At 38.0% G+C, this 19,104-nt stretch overlaps 1 protein-coding gene across 1 annotated transcript; it reads left to right on the top strand.

Annotated features, from left to right (window-relative positions):
• Positions 1 to 11,767: 11,767 nt before the first annotated feature.
• LOC116263384 (UV-B-induced protein At3g17800, chloroplastic-like) lies at positions 11,768 to 14,699 on the top strand. Its single transcript, XM_031643112.2, has 4 exons — positions 11,768 to 12,276; positions 12,580 to 12,740; positions 13,116 to 13,405; positions 13,518 to 14,699. The coding sequence occupies exons 2-4, from the start codon at positions 12,588 to 12,590 to the stop codon at positions 14,359 to 14,361; spliced, it is 1,287 nt and encodes a 428-aa protein (XP_031498972.1). The 5' UTR covers positions 11,768 to 12,276; positions 12,580 to 12,587; the 3' UTR covers positions 14,362 to 14,699.
• The last annotated feature ends 4,405 nt before the right edge of the window (positions 14,700 to 19,104 follow it).

The following is a 19,104-nucleotide window of genomic DNA, read 5'->3' as shown; positions in this document are numbered from 1 at the left end:
GCAAAACAAATAAAAACCAACAATGAAAAGATTTTTTTCATGGGTTTTCACCACTTAAGGCCACCATGTGCCTTGGTTACACAATGTAAATAACGAACTTAAATAGTTGAAGTTCTTATAATCTTGGCAACGATAAACATGAAAAACTAAATTTGATTTTTGTGGAAAGATTTTTTTTTCTTTTATCATTAATTTTGATTGATCTTACTGAGATTCTTTCCTTTAATTTCTCTAAAACGGATGACTTTCAACCCTATTGTTAACACTATAATCTTGGCAATGATAAACATGAAAAACTAAATCTGATTTTTTTGGAAAGATTTTTTTTCCTTTATCATTAATTTTGATTGATCTTGATGAGATTCTTTCCTTGAATCTCTATAAAACGATTGCCTTTCAACTTTATCGTTAACAGATCGAGACAAGGGTAGCAAAGGAGCAAGCACAATAGCGCATAAGGAACTTTCTAAGGGATGCATGGAGGAGGCTGAACAAGGAGCTGCTCTCAGCTCAACAACAATAACAACAGGCCGCCTTCTCTCGTTCCTTTATGAACGTGACTCTCAACATTGCGAGAGTCTCCCAGTGCATGTACGACTATGAAAATAGTTGTTGGTGTCTTGGACCATGAGTCCATAGACTGTGTCTACTCTCTCATTGTCGAGCCCATCCAAACTGCCTAAGCAAACCACGTTGTTTCCCACTTTCAACCATGTTGATGCTCATTAACCGAATCCTACTTATGATGCTATGTATCATCATGTAATAAATTGGACACAATAATAAATTAAATTTAGTTTTTTGTCTCTCTGTCTCTATCACACACACACATGTGTGTGCACACAACCATAATTTGTTTGCATACTTGCTTCCATTCTCATCTTTACTATCACTAGAACTGTTTGGATTTAGATTAATGGTGTTCTTGTTTGGTAACTTGAACAAAAAACTAATTCAGTAAAAGTACAAATCATGTACAAATGGGTGTAGGTCTGTATCAATATGAAAGGCAAAAAAAATTAACAAAGCATATATATACATAACAACCACTTATTATTTTAACTCAAACTGTATTAATCATTATGTTTTACACTATGGAAATCAACATAAAAGTGAGTTTTATAAGCTTAAAATGATGTTACTGACTCTTAAGATCTTATTTTTGCATTGCAATGCCACTTTAGGTAGATTTCTATTATTTTGATGACCGATATTTATGTCTACATTTTGTACAAAAAGGGCATGAAATGTTAAAAGAGCGCAGCATGCTGTTTCTAATCCATCTTTTGCAAGAGACTTCTGGATCCCAAAAGCACTAACTTTCATAATTCATGTCCAAGGAAAACAAAAAGTGCCTCTCTTGTAGAACATGACCGGTACAAAAAGCAAGAGGAGAGGCGACTATTTCACTGCTACACATCTCGAAGATGCAATTCAATAGGAAAAAATGAATTCACATGGCAAATCCTCTAATATTTAAAACCAATTTACAGATCTAGATAATTCTGAACCTACAATTACACATCGCTCTCCCTTTCGCATATGTGCAAAAAAAAATGACCTGAACTACGTACCGGCCACTGGCAACCAGACACCTCCTTCTCCACCACCACCACCACCACCACCACCAAGGTCCACGGTGAGGCTCCCCACAAGACCTAAGCAATAATGGTAGCAGCCTCAGCATTGGAGTCCACCGCCTCTCTCACCCTCCTCAGCACCTCCAACTTGAAGACCCTCTTCTCCCTCTGCCTCAGCTCCTGCCCCACCTCCGACTATATAGCAAACTTGCCCACACACCCACCAAATGGGTGTCGCTCTAACCACCCCTCCTCCTCCTCCAAAGAAGGGGGGACCCTCCATCGCCACAATCTCCACAAGGAGTGGAGAAATCCTGCATTCCTTCACTACTCGCCCAGTTCTTTCTCTTCACCATGCCCAAATGATTAAAATACTGCTTTCCAAAAGGCCTCATTTCACCATCTTGAGAAGTCCCATATAAATATAATTCTTAGAATGTTTTTTTTTGTTAAATCGATTGAGAAAATAGTAAAAAATTGCAACTGTTTCATAATTTAAAAGCAGCACGAGAAATTAACATATCTGCGTTCTAAATGCACCTAAAACGTCCTTTCACAAATTTATAGATCCAATATAAAACATAGGGAAAATTGGTAGATTATAGTCTGCTAGGTTAGGGATAAAAACCAGACCCTCCAATTTTTTTCTAAAACAAAACCATCATAATTTGTTTATAAAAACTAATTTGATATAAAACATGTTTTATTTTTAGTTGTTTTTACAAACAATGAAGATTTTTCCATGGTCAAAATTTGGATGTTATATTAGCCATTCAATTTTATGTTTTATCAATACATGATTAAAGTCAAAAAATAATTTACCTAATGTATGTTTCTCATCAATTTATTCATGAGACCATAGCAGTAAGTAAGTTTAGATCACAAAAAAGGAAAAGTGCTCTAATTTTGCATTTAAGCATTATATATATATATATATATATATATATATTGCACTTATTATCTTGAATACATTTTATATATCTTGATTTACGAAGTCAATATCAATATGAATTGGGCTCTTTGTGGTCATGTTTTGCACCATATGTCACTGTAAAGCAAGAGCTCCTCAAAAGTTTGATCAGATATATATATATATATATAGGGGTGCAGGTTGCACTTATTGTCTTGAATACATTTTATATATCTTGATTTACGAAGTCAATATCAATATGAATTGGGCTCTTTATGGTCATGTTTTGGCACCATATGTCACTGTAAAGCAAGAGCTCGTCAAAAGTTTGATCAAGGTGCTGTACAATGCCAACATCTCAGAAGGCTTCAACCCGAGAAAGGATGCACCGCTCCCTGAATTCAACTTCAGGTTTTGTATTCCAACAGTCGTCAGAACCCCGACTCCACCTTCCTCAAAAAGAATGTTAGCATTTTTTGCAAGAGGCAGTCATGGCTCCGTCAAAAAGTTCCTCTTTCAATAGTGGGATGGCAAGGACCCCCAAATTCAAATGTTTCAATGCTTGGCCATAGGCCAAAACTACAAGGAGTACATGATGAACACCAAGTATTGTCTCTGCCCAAGTGGGTATGAAGTCGCCAGTCCCAGGCTCACTGAATCCATACCGGCGGGTTGCGTGCCGGTGCCGATTCCCCATGGCTACGTGCTCCCCTTCAGTGATGTTCTAGATTGGTATCAGTTTTCAGTTCCAACTCCAGTTCAAAAGATACCCAAACTTAAAGAGATTCTGATTAACATTTTGAACATTCATACTTGAAGTTGCAAGCAAATGTCATGAATGTTCAGAAGCACTTTGTGATTAATGACCCTCCCAAGAGGTTTGATGTCATACATATGTTGTTTCATTCTATATGGCTCAAAAGACTTAATGTGAGGTTATATGATTAGTACCCATCCTCCATATATTCTTTACTTGCTTGTCTATTGTCTATTGTTAGCGTTCAAATCAAACGTACCTCATCAATTCCACCATTGAGACTTTCTTGGGAAAGGCATTAGTGATTCACCTGAATTAAATAATAGCTTGGAATGGCAGTATTAGTATGTTAAATGAGCGGCAATGCAAGAAGCAACATGATTCACTCCTTTTTATCAAGAACATGACATAAAACCTGGCTTTCTACCATTAAAAATAAACGAAAGAAGTTTAGGATTTGTATGCTTCCATTGATCCAAAGCAGCAACTGTAGACCCTCGAATATTCGGAAAAGCTGTTAGAGGTAAGATAACTAATCTAATACATGCCCCAAACTCTCAACTCGATGATGGGTGGAGGAAAAGTGGAGCCCTAGCAGGTTTCTGGTGAACCCACTGATACTCTGCTGGGTGGCACCACTTACGGAGCCTCGGCGAACCTGCCATCATCGGCAAGGGGAGTCACCATGGTTGTCGGAGAAAGAAGGGGAGAGGAAGGATATGAGAGAGAGAGAGAGAGGGTAGGGAAGATTTGGGTGACCATCAAACGTTCAGGTTTGATGTAACTCAGCCATCTAACTAGAGTTGTTTGGGCCATCTAACTAGAGTTGTTTGGTCCATCATGAATGGTTAACAAGAAAACGTGATAGGCATTTTCACCATCTATTATCAGTTTCCACCTTTTGTTTTTCATGTATTTTTCTAAACCATTTATCTGCATCTGGTTAGACTCTAAATAACTAGAGTCACCATTCACTCACTATATATATATATATATATATATATATATATATATATATATATATATATATATATATATATATATATATATATATATATATATATATATATATATAGTGAGTGAATGGTGACTCTAGGAGAGAGAGAGAAAGGAAGATTTGGTCAACCTGATTGCATACCAAACGGTTCAGGTTTCATGTTTTCTAAATCAAGAACCATCGTTTCCACCCTCTTATGTATTATATATATTGTGTGTGTGTATGTGTGTGTGAGAGAGAGAGAGAAGAAGGAAGATTTGGACTACCTGATTGCAGATCAAATTCAGGTTTAATGTCTTCTAAATTGATATATATATATAATGCTTCTAGATGGCATTATCTAGAAGCTTTTTGTTCATGAATCTCATGTAATTGCATAAACATTAGAAACGTGATGGAAAAATTTTAGAAATAGCTAAACAGGATACTGAAGTTATGGCCCACTTGGGCGTAACTTAGAGACCGATTGCGAAGATAAGTTACACAACATTCAGAAATCTTCCAAAAGAATATTCGGTCGAAACGTTCTCAAAAAATCAGATGTGAAAAAAAAAATTAATATCTACGTAAGAAGTTGATCAAATACAGACTTAAGAAATGTCATCCAATTGTTCAGATTTAGATTTGGATATATATAAATATCCGATCAGATTTGGATTCGAACATGATTTAGTTTTAAATAAATATCACATATTCAATGCTCTTGTATTTTGAAATCAGCTAGACTCAGTTCAAAATTCGGATTCAGATATGAATACAAAAATCGGATTATGATTATGAAATTGGATTTCGATTTGGATATACTTGTCTTGTTCATATTTGAATCTGAATATCTGAATATCTGAACAAGCAGATACAGTTAGGGGTACGTCTGAATCAAACCCGATTCATTAACATCTCTACAACTAGAGTATCACATTGCCACTGTTTGCACTCTATAGAAATAGAACTTATAGGAATCGAACTGTGGGTCGGGCTCTCATTGACCTGCAAACCCGACCACCCAACCAGTTATATAGTGCAGGGGTGGGCACCGGGCCGGGCCATGCTGGCCCATCGGGGCCAGCCTGGTTATAATAAAATAATATTTTTTAAAAATTATAAAATAATTTTAAAATATAAAATATATTTGTTAGTAATAAATATATATTATTAAAATAAAAAATTAAATAATTATAATCTTTAACAGACGGATCGGGCCGGGCCGAGTCCCGATCCCCCGCCGAAGGCCCGGCCTAGGGCCCAGCCCTAATGCTATGCCCCTCCGGGCAAATTTGGAAACTGTTTAGGGACCCATTATAAATAAAAAGTCATTGTACACTATCTGCTAAGTCTAATGGTGGCCTTTCATGGGTAAATAAATTTCTGTATGTCAAATCTTTGTTCTCTTATCTTTATTTATTTATTTATTTATTTATTTATTCTGCATACTTATGCCAGATTCTCCTTTCAAAACATATAGTCACAATCTCTCCTTGATTTAAAATCTTGCAACCAACCCAACATTCATCTCCATTGATTCTGCATGACCACCACCATGCCTTCAAAGAAAAAGCAATATGGGAGATGGCCCTGGTTTTGATCTTTTCTTTATATTGGAAAGACAACCAAATCTGAACCCTCCCGCAAAACTCATATTGGATATTGGAAAGGTAAGATGAACCAATATCTGGCCTATCGCCTTTGGATGATTTTCTTCAAGTGCAACTCATTGGGTATAAAGCATGTTATTGTGCAACATGGGAAGATGAACAATTAGAAGGTAAGGAAGTGAGGAAGTAACTTGGTTTTTTTGGGGTTGTTTGGTAATTGTAATACATTATTTTTGTCTCATGAATCTACTCAAAAAATGAAATAGATTTATGAAAAACTTGTTATAGTGTTCCAAGAACCTGCCCCATCAAGAGTAGAGCTAGAATTCTTCATGAAGGGGGCCAAAATCATAGTTTCAAAATTTCGGCAGAGGCCGAAATATAATTTTGCAAAATTTTTATATAAGATGAATATATTTTTTATGTTACGCATAATTAAAAAAAATTAGGGTGTGGCAGGGGTTGGGGGGCTCCCCCCATGTCAAACCACTAGATTCATGAATCTATTCTAAAAAAGCAAATTATTATATGAATCTGCCTCTTTAGGGTAGATTCATGAAACAGTAACAAGCAGTTCTGTTTACAACCACTGAACTTTTCATCTCTGTCAATCGCAAAACAACTAACACATTGCCCTACCAACATATATACTATGAGGTGAGGTGTCGCTGCCTAGGTTCTTCAGCTCCCCATCTTGATTTACTCTTTTGGAGAAACCTCTTTCTTGCTTTCTTTATGCATAGCAAATCCTAGTCAAGTGGAACCACATAATCAAATTAACTTATCAAACATGCAATTTTCTTGATTTGAAGCATATTATCTCTATCGTTTCAGTATTGGAGATAAACCTAGGCATGCAATTTTTCTTGTTTCTGATCAATTGATAACTATAATGGTGTCTTGGAATTCACATGTAGCGTGTGTATATGTGATGTACATGGTTGGATTTGTAAGAAGCAACCAACCAATCATTTTTTGTGAATAAACATGCCAAGATAAAAACAAAAAGGAAAATTGTGGGAGTATTCGTTATAGTCCACTCTTGAGGTGTAGTCTCGTATACCAATCATCCAATTGGTGTTTACCTTTTGAGATGAACCGCTAAGAGAAATTATATTGCTATAGTTGATGAATACAACTTGCACTCTTGAGATTTGTGCTGGGGCTAAATCCAGCACCAACTCCCAAGTGCGTGTTTCACGATTTAATTGCTATTGGAACTCATTTTTCAATCATATCAATTTGTCGAAAGCCTTGAAAAATTCCTTTCCAGTGCTCAACAATCACCAAGATAACGAAAACCTTTTTTCTAATGCAACCAATCCTATTATAGTACAGTTCTTACTATCCAGATCGGGGAAACAAGACCCGGGATCTTGCTTGTTTCACTAAAGAACCAAAAATTTGGGTATTTTGCTACCTAGCATCTTAGAATATGTTTATTTCGTAGAATAGGACATCGATCTTCATATTTTACTACAAATATCAAGATTTGAGATTCGTCACTTGGCCTTTTAGAGTATGTTTGTTTCACTAATTCTTATAATAGGACATCCTGCCCCAAGGGGCATGTCGTAGTTGGGTGAATTGACAGAACAGGGAAGGGGCCGGTTGCGGGTTCAATTTCTATAAACTCTAAAAACTTCATTGGACTGCAAATGATGAGTATGTGCATGCGATGCTTAGTTGAGAGGTGTCCCGCTTCCCACCAAAGACTAAGGCTAAAGAAAAAAGGAGAAAAAGTTTCAGTTTCTTGAGGATATCTCTCCCCAAAAAAAAAGACATCAAGTGCCACCATTCATCAAAAAGAGAAAAGGAAAAAGAGAAAGATATACCTACTCTTAAGAAAAAGTGTAATTGAACGCACCAGCTTTTCTTGAATTGCACTTGTTTGTTTATTCAATAGTGCTGGTGTTCCATTCAAACACCGAACAAGAAATCAAACATACTGTCCCTGCTACAGGACACCTCTGTTCAACAGGAATTGCACATATGGGCGATGTACAGGAACTTTTTTCTTCTAGGCAAAAGGGAGAAGTATATTCTATGGGAAAGTAGGTAAAATCAGCTGGATTCGCACAGATTTAACAAGAACATTTATACATGAATTGGCAATTCTTTTGTAAGAAGGAAGGAAGAATATGATATAAACCATGCATGGATCAAAACATGAAACTTCAGTGGCGCTCATCAGAGCGTTACTGAAAGTCTTTAGAGGAGTACGTGCTGTGCCACATAAAGTGCCAGTAAAAGTAGTAGCGGCAGTGCTTTCCTTCCGTATCATTATTTGCATATGCCCCAGTTCAAACCTCTGGAAACCTTTCAGTGCTGCTCAGAAATTGTCATCATCGATTCTTTTACAACTTTAAAATACTCTTAACAGTGAGTCAAATTGATTGGCCGTAGATTCTATTTGAATGGACCAACGAGGCCTCTTTTGAAAAATATTTTTCTACAATTATATCATATGTTAAAAAAGTCCATTGCTTTAACAATCTGTTTGGTTGGAGGAAACTGAATGGAAGGGAAGGAAATGGTTGTCAATTCGCTGTTTGGTTGGTTAATTAAGGATGAGGGGTAAAAAAGGAAAGCAAAAGAGAAAAAAAATATGTTAATTGGTTGCATGAAACTCTCCACAGTTCTCACAATACAATACAGGCAGGGTCTCCTACTTGATGGCCAGCCACCGTTGAGGTCATCTTCACTTCTCTAATTGACTTGCTCTTTTCTACTCTTGGGCAGTGGGCGAGTGTGTGCAGAGCTTACTTGGTTGAGGCAAGATGGCACCGTGCTAAACAGACACCAAGGCTTGGCTAGTCCCTATTTCGACCTTTCATGGTGTCAACTTTCTATGCTACAAAAAAAAAAGAACTTTGATATGCAAGTTGAGGCACGCAAATGTGTCATCTAAGAAACAGCCCTGAATTTTGGGAGATGAAAGAGGGTTCGGCTTTCACTCGAACGACTAGGATTAACCTCTTGCTCACCTGAAAGATCAGTGTCTGAAACCAAAAGATTTTGGTTAGGGGCGTCATATTTATAGTTTTAAATTTTTAAAAGGCACCTGAAACAAATTGTCATAAAGATTTAATATAAAGACAAATAATTTTTGTAAATAAGTCTGTGCAGGCAATTAACCACGCCTACCACCACCTTCTTGTTGAATATTGTATGTCTGTGTGTGTGTACATAAGGTTGTCATGTTTTTGTCGTTGTATAAGATTTCAATCCTACATATTACAATTATGAGATGGAAGAAGCAACGAAATTTCAGGTCCGAAAATTGACGCCCATGGAAATTGAACGAGTGATTAGAGTGAGAAGGAAACATGTGACGAGGAAAAAAAATCTCAAAGAAGAAAAGAACTTGTAGTGGTTAGCCGCAGCACGGCAGGTCCCGGGGCTCTCGAGTATTCATTTTTTTTTAGTGAACACTAAATGTCCAACCAATGTGGACACTGAATCTATTGACCATCGTGATGGCAGTCAAACCTACGTTAATTAATGCATTAAAGTAATAGTAATAATGGTAGCACAACGAAATCGACTGTGTTTGGAAAACATTCTTCAGCTCTCGGGTACTGTTTGATGAATAAATTAATATTACAAGGTCGGTAACAAAGCTGATTGATTGTTACCTGGAGAAATTCTCTGACATATGCTGGGTAACTTATAGATGAAAAAAATGCCTATATACTTACCTGATTATGGTTATATATAAGGATTTCCAACATATTAAAGGGACTGCACCATGGAAGAGCATGCGAAAGTAAATAAAATAAAACAAAAAAATTGAATCAAGTTTCTTGCAAGATCAAGAACAGCATTTATTTTTTGAGTTGATTTCCACATAAGAATTCATGAACAGGCTCTGGTCTAAGTAAGAATTTGAACGGAATTTGGTCGACCAAGAAGGTGGAAGTGGGCAAACGATCACCCCAAAATGCAAAGACGACCAACCAATTAGGCTTCTTGAGGCATATTAATTAAGGGGTGTTTGGTGACATAAATGCTGCATTCTTTGGAAGGCAGTGCTCTATGAATGGGTCGGTTTTATCAGAATATATTCATGAAACACTGCACTCCATAGAACACAGTGTTCCAGTTACCAAACGCCTCATAGAGGTCTCTAGCAATGCCCCGAGACTGAACTGTTAGATTCTTCATGCTTCTTCTGCTCCTCCTCTTGCTTGCTCTGATCCTTGGATATTCATTTCCTATTCTGCTATGTTTTGGCCTGAGGTTGAATTGTTCAGATGTACTTTCATATCATATCTGTGATGTTAAATGGTTTAAGTCTTATATATCTAACTGGTTATTACATGTCGATGACGAACAATGGTTGAATGAGATAAAAAAAAAATGTTTAGCTCAACAACAACCGTCTTAAAATGATTTTAAGAAGCAACTGGGCCATGCAAACACCCCTTATCACGAACACATGAAGAAAAAGAAAGATTGGATCTCATGTTGTCTCAACTTTTGCATGAGGTTGTCCATATTGATCTTCGCTTTGGATATTTCATGTACCATTCTGTTCTGTATGGAATCCTGGTCTTTATTGTATGAGCGAAGAGCACAGACCATCCCCATCGTCTGATAGACTCCACCTTGCATCTTCAATGGCATTAATTTTTTTTTTTTTGTTATTCTTGTCAATTTCATCTTCAATGGCATTAATTTTTTTTTTTTTGTTATTCTTGTCAATTTCTATCTCAATGTCTCCAGTCTTAGCAAAGAAGCTGGTTTTGCTTTTCTAAATCAGAGATGGAATTCATATACGTATATTTAGTTTTTCCACCAAATTGGAAGTCTTTTCCAAATTAAATTTTCCCCTTCTGCTAGGGTTGATGTTGATGAACTTGAATTTTGTTAATTTATAGTCTTAGGTTTTTGGTCATTTTGGCACTAAAATTCCAAATTAAACATGTTTTTGTTTTCATTTTTGAAGTTCCGTCAATAGCCTCAAGGGACATAGCGTAGTTAGTCGGATTAGGAGCCTGTAAAAAGGCAGGTCTCTAATTCGAATCTCGTGGGCACTATGCTCTTGTGTTTTAAGGTGGTAGGGTGTGACATCTAAGTTGAAGGATGCACCGTTCTATCATTGACAGCCGAGGTTTACTGTCACCATCTTCTACTTGGTCGCCACCGTCTTAAACCTGGTTTTCACAAATCATATTTTTTGAGGTCACCCAAGCACGACTTTGATCTTCTACAAAACCAGGTTTTGTCTTCCAAAATCTAAACGGGTTAGACTTTAACTTTTTTTTTGTTGTTGTGTTCGATCATACCCTTGATTGGAGACCTGCTTATCCCTATCTTTTCGCAATCGACAGCTTTGTTTTCTTGGTCAGTTTACATTCATTTTTGAGGTTAAATTTGTAAACGAAAAGCTTGTTTCATTTGTCAAAATTACGCGAGCACTTACAGAAGTGAATGAAATGAAACCGCTCATTTAGATAAAGCGGCATGAATTAACTTTCTCCAAATATTATTAGTTGTTGAATCCATAACTATGGTATGTTGTTAATCCTGATTAAAATTATTGTTCCTCAAAAGAGAGCAAAAACAGGACTTGGGTAAGAAGCCGTAGACCCATCAATTAAAGTGTGGTGAATCTACCATTTAAAGTTTAGAAGGGCAATGCATATGAGAATGAAATAGATTGTGGGAATAGAATTGATGAGAGAAGCAAGGATACGTTCGTAGGCCCAAACCCTTCCATTTAGGATACAAGGCTACTTCAGAACTTACTCAATACAGGTGTAATTGGAGGAGGAAAGGAAAAGAGATACCCCTAAGAGGTTGAAGCTCCTCTCCTTGTTTTTCTGCGTCAGAGTTGATTTGGAAGCGTTTGCAGTCAAAAGAGTAATGCTTAGAATCAAATTGATCGAATTATCACCAAATGAGTGAAGAGTCCCGAGCGAAAACAGAAGATAGAATTTGGAGAAGAAAAATGAAACGCATGTCTGCTGTAAAGTAGAAGACCACACAGCACGTCTGGCCGGCTTTTTCCTCAGAGGAGCTTTCCTGTTCCCTCGGGGCTCACTGAGACTGACCAAGGCCGCCGACTCCAAGTCAAGGAAGCGATTCGTTATAGGCCACTGCCGATGTCTGTACCCTGTTTTTCCGATTCCGAGTCATGGCTGCTAGCCATCTGCAGCTACTGAAATCAGGGGCTATATAAAGGGAGGGGAAGATTTACCCGATTTGCCCCTAACGGTCCCGGTCTCTGTCCGAGTCTTCTCACCACCTTCTCCGTTGTCCCCCAACCACCGCCGCCATCTCTCTTTGTCTCTCTCTCTCGCTGTTTCTCTGGTATACCCTTCTTCTTCCCTCTCGTTCGCATCCGCCTTCCATTTTTGCGGCTTAAGATCGGATTGGTATCTTCACATTTCGTCTACTCCAGAAAATTTGCTCGTCTCTTCTTCAAACTACAGGTAACCGGCCTTATTTTAGGGATTTAGGAGTTTATTATAAGTTATGATGTTAGAGTGGTCTGGAATTTTCTAGCAGCTTTCGGTTCTCCCATTTTTGGGACGGAGATTAGCAATGAATGGGTGGTTTGAGGTTTAAGGTTTGGGGTGTGGGTTTGGTGGGAGAAGGCTTTGGGGTTAGGGTTTTGGTTCTCTGCTGTGAGGTCTCAAATTCCAGAAACCCGATTTTTTGTTCTTTTTGTTTCTGGAGGTTATCATTCTACTGTTAGGGACTGATGAATTGATGAGAGATTCTTGGGTGTACAGCTACTAGGATGGATGCGGTTGCCGTTCTCGGAGGACGAACAGTTCCGGGATCTGCCGCTCTTGTTGCCACAAGGCATAACTTGGTCCCAAAAGCGAGCAATTTCGGTACGGAAATGGCATCTTCCTACGCGACATTTGGCACGTCCAGTGGATTTCTCAAGGTAAGGGAGTTCCTCTCTCCCTCTACCCTCTAGTAGTAGTCCTCCATTAGAATTTTCTTTAAATGAATTCTTTTATTCTGAATTGAGAGACTGGTTTTTCTTCCTTCTTTAAAAATTAAAGTTGGTCGGCAGATTTGCTATCAGAATGTGTAAAATGGAAGAAATACTCTCTTTGTTTCCTTGTTTCATTTGTCACTGAGTTCATGATTGACGATGGTTAAGTTGCCTTTGGAAAAGAAAACCATTACTAGATTGGCTGATGAGAAGATTATTTCATTTTTCTACCCAATGTTGTCTTCTGCACCTCACGAGTTACAGTAGTGTTCCGGGCAAGAAAATGTGGACTCACGGCCTCTCGTCTGCATTTGCTTTCAGATGCGGCCTTTCCCACTGACTTTGGTACGTAGGAATGGGCAGAAGCAGACAGTTGGGGCTAGGAGAACGGCTGCGAGGGCGTGCATGGGTCCTTCTGCATCGTCATCCCCGCTCGCTCCCCTTCAATTGGAATCACCAGTAGGGCAGTTTCTAGCACAGATTCTGAGGGACCATCCTCACCTTCTTCCTGCAGCTGTTGATCAGCAGCTTCAAATGCTGCAAACTGATCGAGATGCAGCCGAGCAGAACGAAAAACCTGCTGCTTCCGGAACAGATCTCGTTTTGTACAGGTTAGCATGTCGTACTATTTTCCTGAATAGACCATTTTGTTTTGCACGTATTTGTTGTTTTCTCTATGAAGTTTCACATATGGTGATGCTAAACACTTTAGTGAATTCTTAGGAGAATTGCTGAAGTAAAAGCTAATGAGAGAAGGAAGGCTTTGGAGGAGATTCTGTATGCATTGGTGGTTCAGAAATTCATGGATGCAGGCGTTCCAATGATATCATCACTGTCACAGGCGTCCAGTGCCAGGAGTGAAGTTGATATAGGGTCCCAGCAGGATGAGAAGCTTCAAAAGGTTCATTCTCCTGAAGCATATGAGATGATTAAGAGCCATCTGACTCTTATACTGGGTAACCGTGTTTCCGATACGAGTTCCATTGCTCAAATAAGCAGGGTTAGAGTAGGACAGGTCTACATGGCATCTATTATGTACGGATACTTCCTTAAAAGGGTAGATCAGAGGTTCCAGCTCGAGAAGACAATGAAGACTCTTCCTTTCAATATGGGTAAAGAGCATGGTGCTGTTCAAGGAGACATGCCTGATGAATCAAGACCCAATGCCTTGAGTAAGAGTCAGACTGATAATTCACCATGGAATGGCGGTACATTCATTGCAGAACGCAGTGTACAAGCTGCAAATGGCAGCTTTAATTCTGGTAGTTTTGACTATGGGGTAAAACCATATCGATTGCGCTCTTATGTTATGTCATTTGACACTGAAACTCTCCAGCGGTATGCTACCATTAGGTCCAAAGAAGCCATCTCTGTTGTTGAAAATCACACTGAGGCACTATTTGGAAGGTCTGAGTTCTCTGGAAGTGTGGATCGATCTAAGGATGAAGCTATCAGAATCAGTTTTGCGGGATTGACTGCCCTGATTCTAGAGGCTGTAACTTTTGGGTCATTTGTTTGGGATGTTGAGAGCTATGTTGATTCAAGGTACCATTTTGTGGCAAATTAATCCGAACAATTCTTGCTGTAGGATATGAAAGCGAAGTTAGTGAAATAAGTCAACTGGCTAGTCAGTTCCGTAACCCATAGCTTCACTGGTTGAGAATGTGTATCTGAAATGTTTCAGATACAGAATTGTGAGGATTTAGAACTCTGAGGATGGCAGCAGTTTCTTTTGACCATATAATACAGTGAGTTGAAAATTACCCTTTTTAATGGTAGCTCCTTATTTTATTTTATTTTGGGAAAAATTGGTTTACAATTATGTTTGGAGCTGTAAGGTTGAGGTGTTCCTTGTAATTAACAAGATGTACGTCTTTTTGATTGAGAAACCATATTTTGATCTAAGCGTCCTACTCAGTGGTTTTTGCATTGTCTGCATGCCTATGTATATTGGTCCATGCACGAAGCTGTTTTATATGTCGGGTGTACATCTCCAACCTCCTGTTCAGATTGAATTCTTTGGCAAAATTATATTGGCACAACAATAAGATGCCAGGTTTTGGCTGGCCTTCTGAGAGCAGCACATTGGCGAAGGTTGCTTTCGGAAAAGCACTTCTATGTGAAAGGGGAAGCTTTATGCACATTGGTGAAGGTAGGCAGTGAAGATCCTGATGGTTATCTGGTGTTGTTGGCGTAATTGTTTTCTGATTATGATGGATCAATTTTATGTTGGATCATGACCATAAGCCATATCCCGAATAACACGTTGGCAACAGTTTTATTATGTACATGACTGTTATTTTGAATATGGCTCATGGCCACGATCCAACAGGTTATCCCAACGTCTGACAAGAAAAATCAAAAGAAGGTCCAGTTTGTTATATAAATTTACATTGGCGAGAGAATATATACGTTACTTGCGGTTTAGATCTATTATTACAACTGGATGGAATGGTCAGTTCTGTTTTTCATTTCTACGGGTCTCCCACTAAAAAAGACGTCATACATCCTGATGGCAAGATGCCAATCTGCAGTAGAATCTGCTTCAATTTGTCGGTGACTTTTTGGTCCTTGCTTAATCTACCTTTTTCATTCAAGACTAACTGACTGAAGCAAAAAGAAGTTACATTGGCGCATCTAACATGCTGTTTCCTAGAGTAAGATGAAATTGGACTTCTCACAGTGGGTGCTTCGAAAGATTATTGCTTATCTTTCAGTCAACTTTATTCGTTTGGCATACCCTTTTTACTTTTTACCTTCTTACCAACAAAATCTGTAAGAACAGTATTCATTTTAATCTAGCATCACCTAGACTGATAAATTTTCCGTCCTTGTTGAATTATTAACCTGATTTGATCAGTTCTTCTTTTTCTGCCTTCCCTTGTGCATACTTTCATTAAGTATTGATAACTGGATCACCTGAGGATGAATTCTTGCATATTGGCAAGCAATAGAATCTCTGTTTAAAAAGTCATAATAATGTGCAGTACTGGCCTTGTGGTGCCACTGAAAGTTGCTTATGCTCAATGACAAAAGCAAACAGCCGGGACTTCTCTCCAATGTTCATGTCCAACTCAAGAAAATCCTTCATTTTTCAGTTGCTTGCAGGAATATGAATTTGCAGCCAATGCCTGGATAGATTCAAAACGAGTTGAAAACTTGAAACTCATAGGTGTAAGTTGTTTCCGACTCAATTTGAATTCTATATGTATTCAGCAGTTCAATTTGCCAACAACTGCCCTTCGTAGGTAATGAATAATTTGATTTCTAGCAATCAGCAAACCACTTTTGTGGTTGAAGACCTCACCAGTTTTTTTTTTTTACCAGATTCCCTTCCGGTTAGCTCTCCCCCAAAGGAATTAGTCTCCAAACCCTAATTGATAGCAGTTCGCAAATTAACACCGTCTTATTATTACAAGAATTCTCATTTGGTCTGAGCAGTCACCATTTAGTAGAGTGGGTAAATACTGAGAATTTTATTCCTAGCTGGTGATACTGATGCCAAAGCTTGGATGATGATGGCGGCCGGTCCCAGTTGCTGATCTTTTTGGGGCTTTACTTTCCCGGGAGGAGAAAAGAGAGACAAGTGGCGGGGACTAGTGTGCGCTGATGCGGACGATTCCTTGCACAAGTCCATTAAAATTGCTTTATTTATAAGGTCATTCTTATTTATTTATATATGAGTGCTCCTTCAAATTTAAAAATGTATACTTTTAATGTCTTTAAACCAAAAATTTTTTTTGGCTGGGCCACTACTATTAAACCAATAAAAAAAGTTATAGCGTGTCAGGCTAGGAACCTGTGTAAAAGCAAATCTTTAGTTCGATTCTCGTGGGTGTTATATTTTTGTGTCTCAAGGTGGTAGGATACGACATCCAAGTTAAAAAGTACATCGTTGCTATCGCTGACACAGATGCAATTCAAGACTCTGGAGACAAAGGGAATGGGAGGCCTTTCTGCTTCGCTTCGACTGGTGGGATGAACGTCTGGCTCACTCAAAAAATCAATAAAAAAAGTTAGGAGAAGAAGCCACGTGTATCAAAACTTAGTTGTTTGGATGTCTCAATAGTTAATAGAGAAAGCTACGTATACCTACTTTGACATAAAATAATAGACACATGACCATATGCAGTAACCACTAACCACTTACCAAAATTATCGTAAAGCTCAACCCATCATTGGGGCGCCTAGGCTGTGGCCTCCTATTTAGTTAAACTTCAGTCATCGTCTGCCTTTTGCAACTCTTCCATTGGACCACTCGTTTGCCTTTTGTTTGAATCTATTACTCATCATTTTACTTTGTTCTCCGGAAGTGCTTATATGACTCACTGCTAGAGGTCACGTAATTGCGGCGGTGTTTCATATACGCCTTCGGCATGATCAATGTAATAAGAATGATGTCACAATATATGTCTTCTGCATATGGAAACAAGAATTTTCAAGTCTTGAAAACTGGCACTTTGTTGGTCGTTAATATTTCAAGATCTTAATAAAAATTGTTTGTAGATCACATGCATAAGGCTTACAAATAAAGGAACTTAGCCGTTCTCATGCAAAAACAAAAAACAAAAAAAAAAAAAAAGGAAAGTTTTGTTAAGTGGGACAGTGCCCTAAGTGCACCTTATCATTTCAGTTGATCTACTTTAACCATGGTTAACAACCTACTACTTTCTTTATTGTTTTAGTGCAAATATTAGTTATTCTTATTCAAAATTAATCATCAATCGAAGATAATAATGTTTGAGTGAAAGTAGTGTATCGAGATCCAATTCGAGGGCCTGGTGGAGGATCAGACAACAGAACCGAGTTTTTCGAGAACATCTGGATAAGCATATGGCTTCTGCTATCTGCAATGAAAGCAAAGTAACAACCACCTAATAAGCAATTCAATTTTGTCCTATACGTATATAGTGTTTGAATGTTCCATTGTTTTGCTTGACCTTTGTTTCTTTGTCCATGAATACTAATGAAAAGTTTGCAACTAAGAGTACGAGTGCACAGTTAAAAACTACAGGGAACCTGACTTCCATTAAAGCTGATTGAGAACAAGATATAATCTAATGAAAACCAATGCTTGCTAAAAAAGTTCCTTGGTCGTTGTTCTTGGTATATAATACAATATAATATTAGCTACATCGTATGGAAAAAAGTTTTTTTTTCTTTTAGAGATATAAGAAATCAATGCTTTCAAGAGAATTACATGTCTCAAAGTCGATAATGGCACAACCGGGCCACAAGGCGGTTCATATCTAAAGAGTTCGATGTTTGAATCCCATGACTGTTGTCGCGTTTTGGTATGTTGTTCCTCTAAGCTGCAAACTGTGTCAAACATGACGTTCGAGTTGGAGGGTGTACCATATGTTAACCAAAACTTTTTAAATATAAAAGCATGGTTTTGAGGGTTTCACGCCGAAAGCGGTTTCTCCTAAATAAACATTAAAAAAGTGAATTACATATGTTTGTTCAATTACTCATGCCCACCTACTGTCGCTTCTTCTTTTCTTAAATAAAAACTTGAGAACAGACAATGGACTTGAAGTCGCTGACGGTCATTATTGTCTTAAACGTGAGCTTTGGATCTGCTTCAAACCGATACGGGTCAACTAGTCCAAAACTAAGGGTTGGATCGGATCCAGATTTGACAAAGACAAAAGAAGGAAGCATGCTTCTCAATACCAGTGGTCCATATCCATCCATTTTCAACAATAGTGGAGCTTGATATTGGTGGGTTTTGGGAGGCCATCAATGTGCCACAAGGACGTGATGATCTAGGAAACTTTGTTCTTATCGATATGCACCACTCCTGTCAATATCAGACTCCAACTCCAAATCCAAATCCAAACCAAACCATTGCCAGTTCAAAATGTAGTTTTAGTAGCAAATAAAAAATTTTGTCTTCTAAGAGTCGGATGAAGGGCCGATTTCCGATTTATTCCTTCATTGTAAATTGGCTGACTCTTGCAAATGGACGTTGATATATAGCGTTGGTGATGCAATGCCATGCTCACGGGCCACACATGCAATTAATACAATCAGTGACGTTTTTGCTATTTAATGTTCCTTTTTTTTCTACATTTTAGAGTATCCAAAGATATTTATTGGTCAATTCAATATTATATACAAATATCTGCCTACTGTTCCCTATTATCTCCCTAAAAAGACTTGAAATTCTTCAATACTAGTTCCTCTTTCATTATTGGCAACATTTACCTTTCTTCTGTTTGCTATATATTTATGCATGAAATATCTAGGGAAGTCTCACGTGAAGTGAGATCCTTTGATCTGAATTAGTCACTGCATATATCGAGAA

Source organism: Nymphaea colorata, chromosome 10 (assembly GCF_008831285.2).
Source record: "Nymphaea colorata isolate Beijing-Zhang1983 chromosome 10, ASM883128v2, whole genome shotgun sequence".
NCBI classification, from domain to species: Eukaryota; Viridiplantae; Streptophyta; class Magnoliopsida; order Nymphaeales; family Nymphaeaceae; genus Nymphaea; species Nymphaea colorata.
Note: the sequence above shows the minus strand (reverse complement) of the source record. Positions and strands in the feature narration are given on the sequence as shown.

Excerpts from the sequence above, each read along its gene's own strand:
- LOC116263384 (XM_031643112.2), top strand. The coding sequence starts at position 12,588 with ATGGATGCGGTTGCCGTTCTCGGAGGACGAACAGTTCCGGGATCTGCC. Across the intron at positions 12,741-13,115 it reads CGTCCAGTGGATTTCTCAAG|ATGCGGCCTTTCCCACTGAC; the intron begins GTAAGGGAGTTC and ends ATTTGCTTTCAG. Across the intron at positions 13,406-13,517 it reads ACAGATCTCGTTTTGTACAG|GAGAATTGCTGAAGTAAAAG; the intron begins GTTAGCATGTCG and ends GTGAATTCTTAG.